A 19509-nucleotide genomic window follows, 5' to 3' on the forward strand; every position below is an offset into this window, starting at 1 on the left:
GCCAGAGGGGCTACCCTAAAGATGCGAGCACTTTTGTGATGTGATTGCAGGATTTACCAATCGCAACACGGTGAGGGACCCGGCATGATGGATGGCCTTTCCCTGTGCTGGGCGGCCCCCCAACATGCTGACAACAGGAGGTGATGTTTTCCTTTTTTTTCCCCTAACCTACAAATCAGGCTGAATCAGGCCCTTAGACTGTGCACATGGTGGTACTGGAGCTAGTGCCAAACATTTTGGTTTTATTTATGAAGTAGGGTCGAGGTGACAGGCACTGGTTCCATTGCTGCTTTGTTTGCGTTGCAGGTCCCACAGTATGTGCTTGTGCTGTTAGTAGTGTGAGCTATTGCCGCTTTCTGTCATAAGTACCCTGGGCCCCCAGGGGCCCCCAGCTCTGTGTGTGACGCTGTGGCATCGGAATCAAAAGTAGAAATAGACAGTGCAGCAAAGTCTATTTCTGCCTGGTCGGAACGAGGGCCACGCTGCTCAAAGGAGCGATAAAGTGGGAGATATCGCTGTGTAAGGCTATAATAGCAATAGCGCTCATTCTATTGCCCGGTGTGTATGGGGCTTTGGCTAAGCTGTGTGCTAGTGCTGCATGCAGAATTGTGACCACTGATTTGAAATTAGATGGAGTTGCAAAATGCATGAGGAGATGGGGACATGGATATATAAACCTACATAAACAGGGGATGTACAGAAAAAACATCTTCAATATTAATGATTGCAAATGTAAACCAGGGACTGATGAAGAGTTGGAAGCAATCTGTGATAAACAAGCAGGCATTAAATGCACCCAAAGAGAGGATCCAGCATCTGTGCTGGGGAGAACAGGAGCAGATGTGCCAGGTTCATGTCAGGATAAACAAGTATTACACGTGCCTGGTTCCGGCCAGTAGACGTGACGGAACAGCGTCTGTAGTAAATGCTGCAGATGTGTCACTACCTGATTTGTACACTATTAAGTACTTAAATGAAGCATCTTATACAGGGTTGCCTACCCTCCCGGAATGGCCGTGAGTCTCCCGAAAATCGGGTCCCCCTCCCGGACACCCGGAAAGGTGGGCAACCCTCCCAGATTCAGGGGGACTCCCATCGCGGCCGTCTTCCCCTGACCTTGGCATTTAAATGCCACAATCCGCGGGTCTCGGAGGAGGGGGCGGAGCTAAAGTGTCACAATTGCATCATTTTAGTCCCGCCCCCTCCATCGAGATCTGTGAATTTGACTATTTTACATCCTGGGGGCGGGGCTTAATGATGCCACACTTTTGTTTGCATTACATGATGGGGGGGGGGGGGGGGCGACATATCTGGGAATAATGTCGGAATTTGAATCTTTTACATAAATGTCTTTGTATTCTGGCCACTGGAGACTACGTGGTTCTCCTGCACACACCAGTCAATAAATGAATCGATATGTGCGATAACGGCCATCATTAACGATATAACTAACTGTGCGGAGTTTGTACATTCTCCCTGTGCTTGCATGGGTTTCCTCCGGTTCCCTCCCACAATCCAAAAATATACTGGTAGGCAAATTGTCTTCCAACAAAATTAACCCTAGAATGTCTGTGTGTGCGTGAACAGGAATATGGTAGGGAATATAGATTGTAAGCTCCGCTGGGGCAGAGACTGATGTGAATGTTCAACTATTCTCTGTACAGCGCTACGGAATATGAATGCGCTATATAAGAAAGTGTTACTAAATAGTGTGTACAGACTATGGGCCTGACTCAGACCTGATCACTATTGTGCAAAGTTGCAGAGGACTGCGAGTACGTATGCAAGCATCCAGACAGAAAATAAATTTGTGAGTGAATTGCAGATCTCTATCCACCCGCAAATCCATACACAATTCCCGAACCATCAAATGGTTTTCTCAGACTGTGCAAATGTGAGTAGGTCTGATCCTAACCATAAGCTTCTACTGAGGCTGGAAGTGGTCCTCGTTGATGTCATAGACCCTCCTCAAAAAAGCCTGGGCACACCTGTTTAATTTCTGTCAATCACAGAAAACTGCAGCTAACCGCCCCCCAAATGCCGGCTTCCGGTCAGTCAAGCTCCGCCCGCTTTGCGTTTCGAATCCACATGCATTTTCTGACGCACTCGTGTATGCGCGAACTATTAATGCACAATCATTCAATAATCGCATGATTTGGGTCGTTAGCGATGTCCTCTGTTGTCTGTACATGCAGGATGATCTAGGATATTGCTAGCAAAAGCACCCCTGCCCGCTTGGTTCTGTCATTGGCAAGTGTGTATGTCCCACTCCGTACAGTGCTCAAAGGAACGTGAAGGCCGCCTGCTCTTCCTCCCAGCATCCCCTGACTGCCAAGTGACACAGCCAATCTAGGTGAGATTGAGGACATGGGCAATTAGATATTGTGCCACTGTGGGCATACTGCAATTCCCAGCATTGCTGACAAGACATAATTTATACCCCTTTTAGACATACTACCTGGGATTTTGGCCAGGTTTACCCGGGATTTTCAACCCAGGTCATTCCCGGGATTTTAGTAACAGACCCCCTTTCACACTACACCTCAAATCCGGGAAAAACCCGGGTATACCCCTTTCACACATAAGCCAGGCTTTTCAAGCATTTCAATGTTTCATTATTAAAATGGGACACGCCCTGGCAGCAAAAAAAAAGCAACATCACATGTTTAAAACTGAAAAACCCGGGTAAACCCATTCAGACATAAGCCAGGTATTATACCCGGGAGTTAAAATACCGGGAAAAACCCTGGTCAATTGTAGGTGCTCAGTATCCAGGAGTGAAATCCCGGGTATACCCTTTCAGACATACGCTAGTCCCGGGTTTGGGCGCGTTCATGTGAAAAAACCAGGGATTTTCGCGTATGTCTGAAAGGGGCATTACAGTGCCCTGTCTCTGGCAGAACTACCCACCCAATGCTGCCCTTCAGCTTCTCCTGGAGGGCATTATTAAAATGCCAGTAGATATTAGGGTACACAACAACAACACCATATACATATGACTGCATGGAAGCTATATGCTGATCTCAACAGCTAATGTAATACAACAAGAAAACATGGACACTATGCAACGTAACCTAACCGACGTCAGGGGGTAAACAAAGATGTCGGAAATAGTAACACGGAACAATAATAACAGCCAAGCGTCTAATTTGTATTCCAAGCCTCAGTCTGGGCATAGCATGTTCAGTGATAAGGAAGCGCATTGGTTGGTGAAAATCCTGTCTCCTCGTTACTGGCTATTGAGCCGCTCTAAAGCCACGCTCACCGCGTTCTTCCACCAACCCGCTCCTGGGACGCAGCAGTCCCCGCCCCTCCCAATCAGAAAGCCTGGAATGCAGTGACGTGCTGCCCAACGGTGTGCGGGCCTCCTGCCTCCATCTTGTCATTAGTCCCCCTCCCCCAGCGAGCTACCAGGCAAAACAAGGGGGGGAAAGATAATCCGCCGCCATCCTCCTCCCGGCATCCTTTCCCCAACCCGAAAAGCCGCTCATCGGAACCCCCTCACCAGGTGCGCCGAGCCCAGGTGGGTATGGGGTCCTGGGGAGCGGTGTGGTCGCAGTGGCGCCCCTAGCAAAGCGGGGGCTCCTGGCATCGTCCTAGAAGACGTAGTGTCGCCATTTTGTTTTCCTCTCAGTCACCCACATCTTACTACATCCACATATTCACCTCCCTTCCCCCCTCTGAGGTGGCCCCTGGCCCTAGTAATGGGTAGCCTGAGGCCAAATGCCCCCTTATGTGTTATTATTCCCCAGTCCTGGGCCCCTCCCCCCACCCACATCTCCATCACTGGCCTCACTGGTACCCTGCTACCTCCTATGAGTACTACAGGGATGCAGCCCAGCAGGGCTAGGGTATAATGGGGGCTGGGGGTGGCAATGTCCCTAATACAGAATTAAATAGCAATTATTAAAGCCCAATCTGCATAGAGGGCTCCCAGTAATTACTGGCATCTTGCATCTGTCAGGTACCCTGCATCTCCCTGCTGCTGGTGCATACTGGGAATATCTCTCATCCAGTCTCAGTTAATGGCATTTACTAACAATTATGTTACATTTATGCTGATATGTGATCATTTAACCTGTTGTTTGCAGCTCTTGTGATTATTGGTGCTGTTCCCATTACCAGGTGGAATATTTCTCCTGAATATGTTCATGATGTGTGTATATGTATATGTGTGTATATGTGTGTGTGTGTGTATATATATATATATATATATATATATATATATGTGTGTGTGTGTATATATATATATATATATATATATATATATATATGTGAGTGCATGTATATAATTCAGCTATTTGCCTTTTATTTGATATTGCCATTTTCTATAGCTGTGTATATGTGTAGTTACATTTATATGTGTATATGTCTATAGACATCGTATGATTTATTATCAGCTTATGCTGTGGATGTGACCGTCAGGCAGCGTGTTATTGTAATAACGATGCATGGATTCTGTGACACGTTTTGGGTGATCACGCTTGATGCATACATGTCTCAGACCAAATCATCCGCTTGCTGTTAAGTGGTTTAAATGGCGACCGTGCAGCTGGCTTATTATTCGTTGCCAGTAGGTGTATGCGATTGGGGGTCGACGACAGGTAATTGTATTGTATCCTGCAGGCAGCTGATCAGGGACAGTAATTGGCAGCTATTGTGTATGCTGTGGGTGATACGTTATCAGTCTGCACACAGGGAAGCAGAGTACTGCATGTCGCTGTGGTGGCCGCGTTTCTGTGCAGTGAGGCAGGGGTTACCTGGTGCATGCTCTGGCCCACACTGTTGTGTATTATACATCGGTATTGGGGGTGGTCAGTATCCATTGGCAATTATTTTTAGAAGGCTCTATATCAGTGGTTCCCAAACTGTGCGCCTAGGCTCCCTGGGGTGCCTCGGGACACTTGCAGGGGTGTCTTGGGTTGGTCGTCCAGGACCAATTCAAATTATTTATGATCAATTATTTCTGGACAAAACCAGTGCTGGTGGCTGCCAATCATAACATGTGTACAATCAGAACCAAATCCTGCCCTTTACCACATAACTGAACCTAAGAAGCACATATAAACACAATCTACTTCATTTCATATATATTTTTTGGGGCCTAGGGGTGCCGTGGAAGAATTCTGATACTCTAGGGTGCCGTGATTAGAAAAAGATTGGGAACACCTGCTCTATATAGTGAGGTATTCAATTGTTTTATGCTAATTAATGTGCGCTCCGCACTAATTTTTGGGTACTTGTTTCCTAGCACGGCGCCCATGATTTTCATCTTGTGCCATCGTTTCGATCGCATCGCATGCAATGAAAACTATTTTTTTATTGTACATGCACCCTAATGGGTGATTACTATGTTATATGCACCCCCATTGTTAACGCCACCGCCACTATGAACGCCAACCCAAAGCGTGGCGAGCAGCGGCGATACGCATCCTCCAACCTTTTCATACCCCCACTATCCACGTCGGCGTGGAGTTGATGTTATATAGTGTGGCGAGGCCGAAGCGTGGCGAGCGCACGCGGATAACTTCACATGTATTCCGCGGGGCTCGCTGCGCTTGCCACACTATATAAAATCAACTCCACACCGACGTGGATAGTGAGGGTATGAAAAGGTTGGAGGACACGTACCGCCGCCGCTTGCCACGCTTCGGGTTGGCGTTGCTAGTGGGGGGAGGGGGGGTGTCTGGGAGTGCTTTTAACATAGTAATCACCCATCAGGGTGCCTATACAATGTAAAATCGGGTGTAATCGCGTCGCATCGCATGCCGTTGTAATGGCATGCAATGCGACGCAATGTTAAAATTGTATAGGAAGCTCTTAAAACTCTAATATCGGGTCCCATCGCATACCTTAACTAATGGTATGCGATGGGACCCGACGGACACCGTGCTCGGAAACAAGTACCCATTTTTGTTTGCAGCCTCCTGCGGTGGCGAGTGGAAACAAGTCAAAAGTATGTGGGTGCCCAGATTGCTGTTTGGGCTGATTAACTGGCACTCTGTCTATTTGGACCCTGCATGTGCAGTAATTAATGGGCATCGAACACAATTGAGTTGTTCCGGGCACTCATTAATTAGCGCAGTGCATAAAACAATGACTTTCCCCCTATCAGTCTCTGTTTTACAGCTGCTTCCCATGTTCCCTGATAAGTGTCGCTCTCAAATCTAATTGTTCGCTCAAGCTACAGATTGCTCTGTATAGGGGAAGCTTAATTATGGGCATTTATATACAGTAGCAGACTCACCTGCAGGTTGGGACAACCCTAGAATGCTTGTTTAAGCCACAGATCTTGTCTTCTGTGCTGGACATTTCTTAAGGTGCCCATCCACGTAGAGATGTGCTACAGCAGCTCGTGTTTTGTAACAGTGAATGTGGGCACCTTAAGCCTGTACGGCCATGGCATCAAATGATGGGGAGGGGAGAAGCAGGACAGGCATAGGGCTAATCTGAATGTATTGGCTTGGCTGGTGCCTGGGAAGGGGCCTTGCCAACAGACAGTGGGCCTCATCCTATACTTGTAATGGAATGCGTTCATTAACAGTAGCTCATACAGCGCCGGCATTTTCTGTTTTTCGTTAGTGGAAACGGACATTTCTTGGCGCAGTTTGGCCAAACCCAAACGGCGCATGGAAAACTCACCATTGCTACAAGTGCTCACCGGTGATGACTTTATGGCTACATGATGGAAAACTGACCAATAATTGAGGAAAGAAAAGTGGTGTAATGGGATATGTGGCTTTTAAATTGTGCTTTTGATGTGATGTCACACTTGTGGGCCTCTCATCCTTCTAGCTTGTGTGAGCTAACTTCTATCCATGCATCCTGTGTACAGTGAGGTTCTCTTTGGGGTCAATCCAGTTCAAAATCATGTTAATATCATTGGGAAGGAGGTCCCATAGCTATTCAATTGTCATCACTAGTTGGGAGAGACCGGCTCTCACACCTTCAGCTGGGTGGCTAGAGGTACAGAAGATCACCTAGATACAGTAGGCTAGAAGGTGGAAAGGCCCCCCCCAAGTGTGACATCACATCAAAAGCGTGACTCTTAAGCCCTGCACACACGGGGGAGATATATTGCTCAGTTTCTCCTTTTCATCAGCGACCAGAGATGGTCGCTGATGAAAGGGAACCTCTGCCGGCGGTGCCGCAGAGGTAATCAGCTGGTCGCAGGAGCAAGCTCCTGCGACCAGCGATTAGAATGAGGCTGAAAACAGGAGCGCGCACCTGGCGATTTATCTCCGGGACACACTCCCATCACTGGCAATATGGTCGCCTGCGACCATATCTCCAGCGATTTCAGCCCCTATCGCCCCCGTGTGTACACAGCTTAACATGTTTTTGAGTTTTATTAGCATTTTATCTATATTGCATGTACTGTGAATAAAGCAAGTAAGATTCTGAGAATATAGTGTAGTAACTCCGCGATGGCTGTCCTGTGTTTCTGTGAACTGGTTCTATAATAAGTCCTGTGTCCTATTATTAATAGACTGTTATTGAACCCTCCAGGTCTTCTTTAGAGTCCGCAGTGATTCCAGGCAGAAGGTGGCATTTGTCACCTTGTGCTGCAGGAAAGGCAAATGTGAGAAGTGTGAAGAGATGAAGGGTGCAATTAAGGTCCTGCAGTAGCCCCTTTTTATAGGAGAACGAACACCCTTCCTGATATTATGGCACTACCAGTAATGATTTAGTACCATAATGTCACCCCATGCAATTCTCCTACACTACCTCTTGCTTTATTGATCCGAGACCTAAAGGGGTTACTCAAATAGCGGAGATGGGGTCTTAGCACATCACTGGTACTTACGGTAGCCCAACATTACAGAATTTCCTGCACATCTTTTATAGAGTGCAAGGTAAAATCTGTAGTGTTATTGGCTGAAAGGTACAAGAGGAACAGTCGGTGTGCTGTAGCTTTCATCGCTTCTGATTGGCTGCTGTAACAGAACAGCTCTGCACAGAAAGCTTCCTGCTGGCTACCGTTAGCAGGGTTCTAGTAGGAATCATATTAAGAGAAGGCAGCAGGAGAAGTTTCCTGTACTTCCTACCCTCTGAGCAGTAACTGACTCCACCCATTACATTGCTGCCACCACCAGGTCCTAGCACCTTCCCGGCACCTGAATACTGCTCACTGCTGTGTGCTGCCACACCTCCCGACTGGCGTCCGTTGTCCCCCACTGGTCACTGACCATTCATCATGTCCTGCACCGAAGATGGCTGAGAACAGAGCTTGGAGACACTGGGCTCAAACTAGAGCAGCCTCCCGGCTGTTGTATCGCATTCCTATTAGTTGCAGGATGGGGAAAACTTAGTCTTGAAGGTTAGGTATAGTGGGTCAACAGTGACTAGGTTGACACCTGAAAATGGTCGACACAAGCTTAAGGTCGACATGAGATTTGCACCGTTTTTGGGTGTCTATGCTAACATGGCCACCATATAAGTGTACCGTGTCCGCTCACCATGTTTTGGGCGTGGTGCCGCTATATTCTATTCTCACTCTATGCCTCCCTGGATAGTAAAGTACGCCAACAGCTTTGAGCAGGGTTTCCCGGCAGAACGAGCCCAACTTCACAAGTCGTCTGGTTCGTTCTGCCGAGAACGGCCAGGAAGTGACGAGCCGCCGACTGCAGCTCGCCTCTTCCCAGCCGCAACTCACGGCCACGCCCCCTTCTCGCTCCCCGGCAGGCGGGACATTGAACCCCGCCTGCATGTTCTCGGTTGAGCTTGACCTAAACATTGAATACCCCCCTTTAATATTCCTGGGAGCCCCTCCGAATTCAACTTTGTTGCTAATATGGCAATTACAAGACTTTAATAATACATATATGCACATATAGGGCGGTATTCAATGTGAATACCGGCGACGTGCAGCGAATCCTGTTTAGGATTCGCTGCACATTCGCCACTGGTCGCCGCGTTCCGGAGCCTCGCCGGCTCCGGTATTCAACGAGTCAGGGGCTCGCTGCCCCTGACCGGCGAATTTGAGCTCCTGCAGCGAACGCCGCAGGGTGCCTGAGGACGGTGGCAGGCAGGGAGATGGAAGTCTCCCTGCCTGCCCCAGAACGTTTGTGGGGGGAAGGTGGGCTCCCCGGGTGCCAGGCAGAACAGGCTGCCCCCCGGGGGTGCCAGCAGGGGACCGCGTATATTCACTACACCCGATCATGAATATGTAATGATCGGGTGAAGTGAATATATGAATATCTAATGAGCGGCTCGGCTCCGGCCCTCTGCTGGCTGCTCTGTGTAAAAAATAATAAAAAATATTTTTTTTTAAATTAAATATATATTCATGTGCTTACAGCACATGAATAAAAATAGCATGCCCCTCCTCAGATTAAAATTCCTGATTTTTTTTTTTACACCAAATGTAAAAAACAAAACACTTTATTTTAAAAGTTCACATTCCACTTCACCATAAAAAGATAGCGATTGCTACTCGGTGAATCATGGTGAAAAAAACCTTGAAATGTATTCGCCATCTGGTCATTGAATAGGGTGATTCACCGTTTTAGTCAGAAATTCGCCTTACAGCACAAAATCGCCATAAAAACCTGGCGAATCAGCCTCATTGAATACCGCCCTCAGGATAGGACTAATCCTCTAACAGCCAATACAGTAGTCTGTGCGGATATTTCCAAACATAGATATAGTAAAGTCTACACCAAACAAAGTGAAAATCTTGTGTCAACCATGCCCATGTCGACCTGTCAATGCTGACCTACCATTTCCAGATGTTGACCAAGTCACCATCGACCATAAGTGGTCACCCTTGTGCCTGTTGACCTAGATATTGTCGACCCAGGGACCTCGTATGGTCTTGAAGGCAAAGTCTGTAGCTAAAGGTGCTAAGGATCATTCACTGCATACAGGGTTCTTACAGCACCATATTCCCTCCTCAGTAAGAAGAGATCTTTCTAATAGTGGGTACACATGGTGCAATTTTGCTTGTGGTTTGATCCCGATTCAATTGGAATCAAATCAGGACGCAAATCAAATGGTACGCAAAATGCATCAGATTTGACTATGTAGTACAGATCTGCACTATATAGTCCTGGCTGCCATTTCTATGCGATTTACACTACACAGGAGCGAGCATTGGGATTGAATCTGCATCGAATGTAGAAAAACCATTCGATGCCCATTCGATTTTCTGTTCGATTTTGCTTCTATAAGCAAAATCGATTAGAAAAATAGTGCATACCCTTGTACCCTGTATTAAGGTACAGTATATAAATCGGACCAACTATCTAATAGAGGGTACACACAGCAAGATATGCACTAATGTTCTTTTCGATTTTTTTGCTTATAAAAGCAAAATCATGGTTTTTCTACATTCGATTCAGATTCGATCCCAATGCGCACTCCCGTGTAGTGTAAATCGGATAGAAAAATAGTCTTGTCAGGAAAGACTAAACCTAGTACATATCTGTACTACATTGTCAAATGGAATGCATTTTGCGTAACATGCAATTCGATCCTGATTGAATCGCAAGCAAAATCGCACCGTCTGTACCCACTATTACAAGACATAAATAAATACAGATTACATGTCAAAAGGGGCAACCAACTCCTCCTTTTGTATACCAGGGTGTTTTAAAACACCCTAATTTAGCATATGTAGGTAGACGGCATATATAAGATTTTCTCTTCTGCCCTAATAACCCTTAAACACTCCAGCATTGTCTGTGCATTTACACATGTATTCCTATTCTCCAACTGCGCACAGTGCACTGACTATATAACAGGTAAAACACATTTTTAAACCTATATTCAGTCATTAGACAGTACAAGGCACCTAATGATCTTTATTCTTCGGGACACATCAGGGGCCACAGCCTAACGCTGGGTAGTTGGAGTGGGAGAGAAGCTTCCAGCACCCAAGAGGTTAAACTTCTGCCTCCCAGTCAGACCAGGCTCCTCCCCTCCTCTACTCCGCCGCCAGGCAACTCAGTTTTTTTCAGTGCTGGCAGGAGCCACACGCACCATTGGTCGCTGGGGGCAGCATGAGGGGTGTGGCCGCCATCACTGTTGGGGACGGGCCCGGCATCTGCAGCGGTGCTGGGCTTCCCCCCGAGTGCACAGCTGGGGACGGGCGGCAGGCTGTTCTAGCAGGGCATGGCACATTCTGCCCTTTATAAATTGGGCGTGAGCACCAGCGCCTACCCCCAATTCGTCAATTTATAAAAATGGCAAATGCCTCATGGCACCACATCTTATAACCTGGGTCAAGCAACCCAGCGATTGGACACTGGTTATATAAAGGGTTGACCTCTTTAATTTGCGACCCGGGTTTAATCTGACAGCGCCGGTCAGGGTCAGACCCAGGATTGCGATGTGAAAGGGGAAGAAGTGTGTGACTTTATGCAACTCTAAATGTAAGTGAATAAAAACTGCATATGTGTCCTTATACAGTGGGGGTTCAGTTGCCCCAGGTAGCCTCGCTAGGCGCACACGGTCTCGGACAACGGCTGCACCAAGTGGCTTACCCACTCCAATATGTGTTTTATATGCATAAAGTGATACAAGGGGACAGTGGTAAAGTACCAGCCAATCAGCTCCTAACTGCCACGTCACAGGCTGTGCTGGTTGGTTGGCTCTCTCCAAGGCTTAATACATCTGCCCCTGAGTGTAAATGTACGCGTTAAGAGCTCTGCTGCAGTGTTTTTGTCTTTCCATCGCGCCTAGTGGGCTTCACGTGTGTAAAACCCATTCCTGTGTGGGGAATGTTGCAGATGGCTTCTCGCTGCATGTGTGTAGCGTATAAGACACAACAGGTAAAGCAAAGTCACCTACTGCTCTTGGATTGCACTGCATGGTATATAGACGCCAGTTGGACTGTTCCCATGCTTAGATTTGCTTTAGATTTGATGTTAGATTGGATTTTCTATTAGATCTGGCATTAGATCATCCCATTCCATTTGGCATTAGATCTGTACTTTTGCATTCGATTCGATTTCACAATGTAGGCACAATGTACTCATTCGATTTACTGGATTGAATTAGAGATTTCCTTGGCTGCAAAGTAGATTTTTCTATTCGATTTTGAGAAAACGGGAGCGCGCATCGAATCGAATGCAGATCCAAAGTGTCCTAAAATCCATTCGATGTGGATTCGATTTTGCTTATAGAAGCAAAATCGAATCGAAAACAGGGAAAAATCTAAGCGTGTGTACACAGCTAAAGGTGGCTGCTACCGCTATATAGGAAATACGTAGGAGGCATTGGTCTTGGTTCTACAGCTACATGCATACAGCAGCTATTACATGTCTTGTAACTCTAGAAGTTCCCTCATTTTCCCAGGACACTCCGTTTTCCATGGGTACCTGGACGTTCCTACAAGTCTTATTAATGAGTATAGACTAACAGGGGAGTCCAATGTATTTTGTGCTGCTGCTGCAGCTCCTGTAATTGCTGCTGGGTGCAATAGCTGGGGGTGGGGTGTAATTTCTGCTCACTTATTGCCCATCACTTCAGATGGGAGCTGCGAGTGCCAAAAAATGCTGTTCCATTCTCAGAATTATTGTGTGTTCCAGGCTTACTGGTAATGGTATCCTATGCATGTGCCACCAGAAGCAGGGCAAGGCCAAGGATTCGCACAGTGTGTGTGGGTGTCCGGCCTTACTAGTGGTATCCTATACATGTGCCACCGGAAGCAGGGCAAGGCCAAGGATTCGCACAGTGTGTGTGGGTGTCCGGCCTTACTAGTGGTATCCTATGCATGTGCCACCAGAAGCATGGCAAGGCCAAGGATTCGCACAGTGTGTGGGTGTCCGGCCTTACTAGTGGTATCCTATGCATGTGCCACCAGAAGCATGGCAAGGCCAAGGATTCGCACAGTGTGTGTGGGTGTCCGGCCTTACTAGTGGTATCCTATGCATGTGCCACCAGAAGCATGGCAAGGCCAAGGATTCGCACAGTGTGTGTGGGTGTCCGGCCTTACTAGTGGTATCCTATACATGTGCCACCGGAAGCAGGGCAAGGCCAAGGATTCGCACAGTGTGTGTGGGTGTCCGGCCTTACTAGTGGTATCCTATGCATGTGCCACCAGAAGCATGGCAAGGCCAAGGATTCGCACAGTGTGTGTGGGTGTCCGGCCTTACTAGTGGTATCCTATACATGTGCCACCGGAAGCAGGGCAAGGCCACTGATTCTCACAACGCTGGTGGGTGCCCGGCCTTACTAGTGGTATCCTATGCATGTGCCACCGGAAGCAGGGCAAGGTCACTGATTCGCACAATGCGGGTGGGTGTCCGGCCTTACTAGTAGTATCCTATGAATGTGCCACCTGAAGCAGGGCAAGGCCACTGATTCTCACAACGCTGGTGGGTGCCCGGTATACTGGTAATGGTATCCTATGAATGTGCCACCTGAAGCAGGGCAAGGCCACTGATTCTCAAAACGCTGGTGGGTGCCCGGTATACTGGTAATGGTATCCTATGAATGTGCCACCTGAAGCAGGGCAAGGCCACTGATTCTCACAACGTTGGTGGGTGCCCGGTATACTGGTAATGGTATCCTATGAATGTGCCACCGGAAGCAGGGCAAGGAAACTGAAGCCACTGCAGTTGTTATGTATTAAAGTTTCTGTGTTAAATAAAATGTGATGTGAAGATAATGTTCAGCTTGATTGCACTTACAATGGAGGCGGTGTAGAGAACATGTGGAACCTTCAGCAGCGGTGGAATATTACATATGTTACCGTACAGTTATCTCCTCTCGGGTGCGCACTGAGATGTTGCTGTGGAAACACTTTACTCTCGGTTACAGGAGCATGCGGCAGCATACACTGACTGCGGAGACGGCAGGTGTGACCCCACGCACTGCCATTATGGAATGTTACAGGGCCCCTATTACCCCTTGTGTTCCACTGCAATCTGCTTACAATCATCCGTGTGCTCCACTATACAGCGGAAGGCCCCCTCGCGTCTTAAGGATGGCGCGTCATAGAGGTCCAACTGCTTATTCTGTAGGGATTCATGTTACTGTAATATCGCTGCCCCAACATAACCGCATGGCACGTGGAGAAGACATTTGTCTTAGAGAGACATTGCTGGAAGGTTTCAGCAGAGATCTCAGGGAAATGATTGTTGTTCAGTGGGGATGTGGGAAGTGCTGCGCGCGCCCAGATGGCTGCTCCCCATTGAATGACTTTTCCTCTGTTCACAGACAAAAGGTTGCCCAGGAGCCAGGCCATCCCGATCAGGCAGGGGAATGTTTGCGTTACCTGGGTCCCGCCTAGTGTTTCTATGGGTGTGCCCACCAGTTTTGTGGGTATGTCCATGAAACGCCAGGTGTCCCAAGAACGCCCCCTGCCTGTCAGTCAGGTACCGAGCGTCCCGGCTAATTAAAATTAGCACCTATACGCGAGTAGATGTATGATCCTCAGTTGGGGGACAGAAGTGGTGTTAGCACATGTGCCAGATGTAATTTTGCCCGAGTTCGGCGGCCGTGCGGAATGCTGGCTGGTCTCTCTTTAAATAGCCTTTTTTTTTAAAATATAAATAGCATCCCGCACGGCCCCCGAACTCGGGTGGCATTACCTCCGTCTCGTTCTCCCCATGTATGTCTCCAGTGATGTGCGCTACATGAACCCCTGTCTATATCTGTGCCGCTATCTACAAGATAATATGCCAATACGCCAGGCAATATATTACCGTTCCATTCACCACAGCAGGGACAGATTCTGGCTTTGGGCTGCATAGGCTGATGCACTGTGGGGCATCTGAGATCTTTCTGATGCCCCTTGGTATAGAAGCAGGTGGTAGGATATGTGCGGGTATGATACATCTACTTGTTAGTTTCTACTGGCTGCAGACGTCTAAACCTAGGTAAACATTAGGCGATAAATCGGCCGTTTGAGCGGACCTCCGATATACTTGTTTTAAACATGTTACCTCAAACCATATTTGATCCTTATTTTTTTGTAAGGATATCAATATGCCTATCCCAAGCATGTTTAATTTGCACGACTGTATTGGCCTCTACCTCCTCTGATGGGAGGCTATTCCACTTATCTACTACTATTTCTGTGAAGTAATTCTTCCTCGGATTTCCCCTGAATCTTCCTCCCCCCAGTGTCAGTGCATGTCCTCGTGTTCTGTTGCTCCTCTTCCTGTGAAGAATGTCTCCCACCTGTACCTTGTTAAAGCCCTTTAAATATTTGAAAGTTTCTATCATGTCCCCCCTTTCCCTTCTCTGCTCTAAAGTATACATATTAAGATCTTTTAGTCTTTCCTGGTACGTTTTGTGATGTAGGCCATGCACCATTTTAGTTGCCCTTCTTTATACAGTCTCTAATGTATTTATATCCTTCTGGAGATATGGCCTCCAGAACTGAACACAATACTCTAGGTGAGGTCGTACCAATGACCTATACAGTGGCATTATTACTTCTTTCTTCCTACTGCTGATACCTCTCCCTATGCAACCAAGCATCTGACTTGCCTTCTTCATTGCTTTGTTACATTGCCTACCTGCCTTTAAGTCCCCTGAAATAGTGACACCTAGATCCCTCTCTTCCTCAGTAGTTTCCATTATAGTGCCATTTATACTATATTGAGTCTTTGGATTTCTGAGACCCAAGTGCATGATTTTGCATTTTTTGGCATTAAACTGTAGTTGCCATTCTCTTGACCATTCCTCTAATCTGCCTAGATCCTCAATCATTTGTTTTACCCCTCCTGGTGTGTCTACCCTGTTGCATACCTTTGTGTCCTCTGCAAAAAGGCACATTTTACCCCTCTCCCCCCTGGATTGTTACGAGTACTAACAAGTGAAAATGGGACAAAATCCAAAGCATTCTCCTTTTCATCTGCTAGAACATAGATTTATTTGGTTGTTGCCTTCTGTCAGGATTTTGTGCTTTCAGCAGCTTTTTGTTATAGCCGCGATAAACTTACAAACAGGTAATTACTCATCTCATGTAGAACAGGATGTTTCCAGAATAATGCACCTACCAGCGCTGTCCCTCTTCTAGACTGAAGCACCTGCCCTGTAGTAAGATTAGAAACACTAAACAAAGGACTATTCCCCTGGTAAACCTGCAACCTGTTTATACATTGTGATGCTCGTCTTGGGTCTGCATGGAGTGCTGTCATTTACAATGATTTCCATCACCAGGGATCTCCAGCCTCTACTTGGGACAAGTGTTCTTCAGGTTTTAAGCTTGAATGTTAAACTTTGTTGGTACTTTACCGGAGTGACTGTTATGCCGTCTGATTTGAATTTATGCCTTTCTTGGTTTGTTCTTTCAGTCCGTACTCAATGAGCTTCCCCCGCAATGTCAGAGCGGCCGGGGCAGACTGCAAAAGGGAAGGATGGCAAGAAGTACTCGTCACTCAACCTGTTTGATACATACAAGGGCAAGTCCTTAGAGGTGCAGAAACCAGCAGGTAAGAGTCACCTATAAAACTGTTGTCCCCTATTTCAAGTTGCACCGTCTGAATCAGATAACTGAGTTTGTGAGTGCGTAAGAGGAGAGAACGCCTGTGCTGCCTTTTGTGACTCTGAGTAAGGAGGAAGCCCTGCACAGAGACCTCCTTTTCGTTCATAGTGTCTGAACACTGTCTTTGCTGTTCTCTCTTTCCCAAGTTGCTCCCCGTCATGGCCTGCAGAGTCTCGGTAAAGTTGCCATTGCCCGGCGCATGCCCCCCCCAGCCAACCTGCCAAGCCTGAAAGCAGAAAATAAAGGGAATGACCCAAACGTCTCTCTAGTTCCCAAAGACGGATCAGGATGGGCAAGCAAGCAGGATACACCAGAGCCAAAGAGGTGAGGAGGCCACATTGGTACATGTGTAATGGTGATGCTGGAGATCTATGTAGGCATAGACCTAGAAGCTGCTGGGGGCTATAGGGGGAACGTGCCACAGTTAAACATCACGTGTCCCGCTCCTGTAACACCTTTAACATCCTCTCTTCTGTATCGTCTCTCTCCCACCTCAGTACCGATGTCTCTCCAGCAGCGCAGCCGGAGTTGCAGCCACCGCTGGCTTCGCAGACGCCTGCATCAAACCAGCCGAAGCCACCCCCAGTTCCTCAAGAGGTGAGGCACTGCTCCACTTACAGTACTTGTTTTGAATGAATCTCACAATCGGACATACGACGTTACACTTAAGGTGGCCATACACACGCAGATTTATCTTCAGATCTGGCTGGTTGGAACCAACACATGGTTATGGATGAGAGCAAATGACAGTTGACCATTTGCTTGGAAATGCTGGAAAACTGACAAACTGTCACTCATCCATAACCATGTTTTTGTTCCAACCAGCCAGATCTGAAGATAAATCTTACTAGTGTATGGGCACCTTAAAGGTGGCCATACACAGGCAGATTTATTTTCTGATCTGGCTGGTTGGAACAAAAACATGGTTATGGATGAGAGCAAATGACAGTTGACCATGAAATGCTGGAAACCTGACACTCACTGTCACTCGTCCATAACCATGTTTTTGTTCCAACCAGCCAGATCTGAAGATAAATCTATTTAGTGTATGGGCACCTTAAGGGACTAATTCAGAGATGGACGCTAACACAGCTGCACAACGCAGCTGCTGATATCAGCAAATGAGGCTGCCGACATCAGGTTCCAAAACTGAAAATGCCAATGACACGCCAGCGTTTTTACATACATGTTAACACCCCCAAATGGTCACGTCCGGTTGATCACCTTGCGAAGGCATCCTTATTGTGTGCAGGTACGCAGCAGCAAGTTGTGCAGTCTGTTCATAATCGCTCAGTTCGGAGACACATCGACTTTACCTCCATCTATGGATCAGTCCCTAAGGTTATCTAACGTCCGTGCTATGGGATGTATCATTGACTGTTTTATACATGGCGTGTGCATCCTGACATTGGTTACTATGGTACTGGGTCTCAGGATATAGGGTGTCAGGCTGCAGGTTGGTGCACTAGATGGTAGGGAGGCCAATACCGGGGCAGGTGGGATACTGGGATTTAGGCGCAAAATTGCAGAGATTTTAATTAGGGGATGTTCCCCTTCAGCCACGCCCGCCCAAGTTCTCAGTTTTCAGCGTGTGGCATCTGGAGGTCAATCCCGGGAATGCCATGATTGTGAATTATTCACATGGCTGGGGATTGGCCTCCCTACTGGGTGATACAATGTATATGTATAAGCGGGTGCAGGGTGACTGGGGAAATGCTTGTGTCCTGTGGATTTGGCATTTCCTGGCCTGTATGCTCTGTTTTACATCTTATGTTGTACTGGCAGATTTCAGAGCGATTGGACCTTTCATTATAAAAGTTGGATTTCGCAATTGCTTTCCTTCTATTGTGTGTAATATGTTGATCGTCCTGGTTGGTATAATGGTGGATCAGCTAGATGGCGGCTGTGACTGTATAGTGAGTCAGCTGAAGCAATGTACAAGTGGGCACAGGCTGGTGTAATAGGGTGGGAACAGACGCTTATCATCTGGGCTACATCCGGCATAGTGACAGGGCACAGTGCACATGCTGGCACAAGTCAGGTAAGCCAAAAGAGCGCTGTCTAGCCAGGTCATGGTTTGGCAGCTGGACCAACTCCCTAGTGCCTCCACAACATCCGTACTCATTACAAATTGCCAATTGGCCACACCGTAGAAGCCTGATTGTTCTTTGTTTTGCCAATGTTAAACATAAACCAGATAGTCAGTTTACCCAAACTACCGTGATTCGCATTCCGACTATAGGAACTCAGCAGTAACCGGTCATGTTACTAATCCCAGAGTCCTCGTAGTTTTGGTATGCACATGTGACACATTTATTGATTTCTCTCTTTTCAGCCCCCCCCACCAGTCGTCGTCGCGGTAAAGACTTGGGCACAGGCCAGTATCACACATGGAACTCAAGAAGATGGTACGTGGCTCATGTAGTGGTTGGAAATTATTATTCTTTTCTCAAACACCTCTCCCCAACTGGTGTGTCTGTGGGGTGTAGCAATTGCCTAGAAATTGCCCTTTCACCCCTACAGCATGTGCTTAGGGGCAACATTAAGGAGTAGATAGTGTGTGTGTGTGTGATACACAGTGGATGGTTGCGACCACAGCTGAGATCTGTCCAATCAGCATCCGTCTCCACCTTCCACTCTGCACAGAATCCCCAAGTTGTTAGCATCGGAAAATAATTGGGTCAAGTAATTGTTGGGGAGAGCGTGTACGTGGCATGGGTACTTCACAGATTATTTGGTTGGTACAAGTGGGATTATTTAATAAAAAAAAAAAAAAAAGTCTATGGAAGTTTTTTCTAGGTGGACTTTGGTTTTCCTGTGACGTCTCCGACCCTCGTAAGTCGTTGGGTTCCGTTAATCTTGTGTTCTTGTCCATATCAGGTGGAAAGGCATCAAGCCGACCGTCGCCATTCTCTCGCGAGGAATTTCCAACCCTGCAGGCTGCTGGGGACCAGGACAAAAGTGGGCACGACCAGAGCACCTCCGCTGTGTCGTATGGGCCAGGACCAAGCCTCCGCCCCCAGAGTAAGACGCATGTTGGGGCGCATCGTATGACTGAAACCCAT

At 47.4% G+C, this 19509-nt stretch overlaps 1 protein-coding gene across 3 annotated transcripts in view; it reads left to right on the top strand.

The window, feature by feature from the left end:
- The first annotated feature begins 3353 nt into the window (after window positions 1–3353).
- Window positions 3354–19509, top strand: part of PRRC2A (proline rich coiled-coil 2A) — a 47829-nt gene continuing 31673 nt past the window's right edge. For 2 of the 3 annotated variants that reach the window (XM_083160102.1, XM_083160104.1), the window contains exons 1-6: window positions 3362–3523; window positions 16254–16391; window positions 16591–16768; window positions 16942–17041; window positions 18780–18852; window positions 19325–19468. In XM_083160102.1, coding sequence (XP_083016228.1) covers window positions 16280–16391; window positions 16591–16768; window positions 16942–17041; window positions 18780–18852; window positions 19325–19468 — 607 coding nt within the window. In that variant the 5' untranslated portion in view covers window positions 3362–3523; window positions 16254–16279. Of the gene's footprint in view, window positions 3524–16253; window positions 16392–16590; window positions 16769–16941; window positions 17042–18779; window positions 18853–19324; window positions 19469–19509 lie in introns of all 3 variants that reach the window. The other variant, XM_083160103.1, reaches the window with a different exon arrangement.

This window comes from Crinia signifera, chromosome 9 (genome assembly GCF_055691185.1).
Source record: "Crinia signifera chromosome 9, ASM5569118v1, whole genome shotgun sequence".
Classification (NCBI taxonomy): Eukaryota; Metazoa; Chordata; class Amphibia; order Anura; family Myobatrachidae; genus Crinia; species Crinia signifera.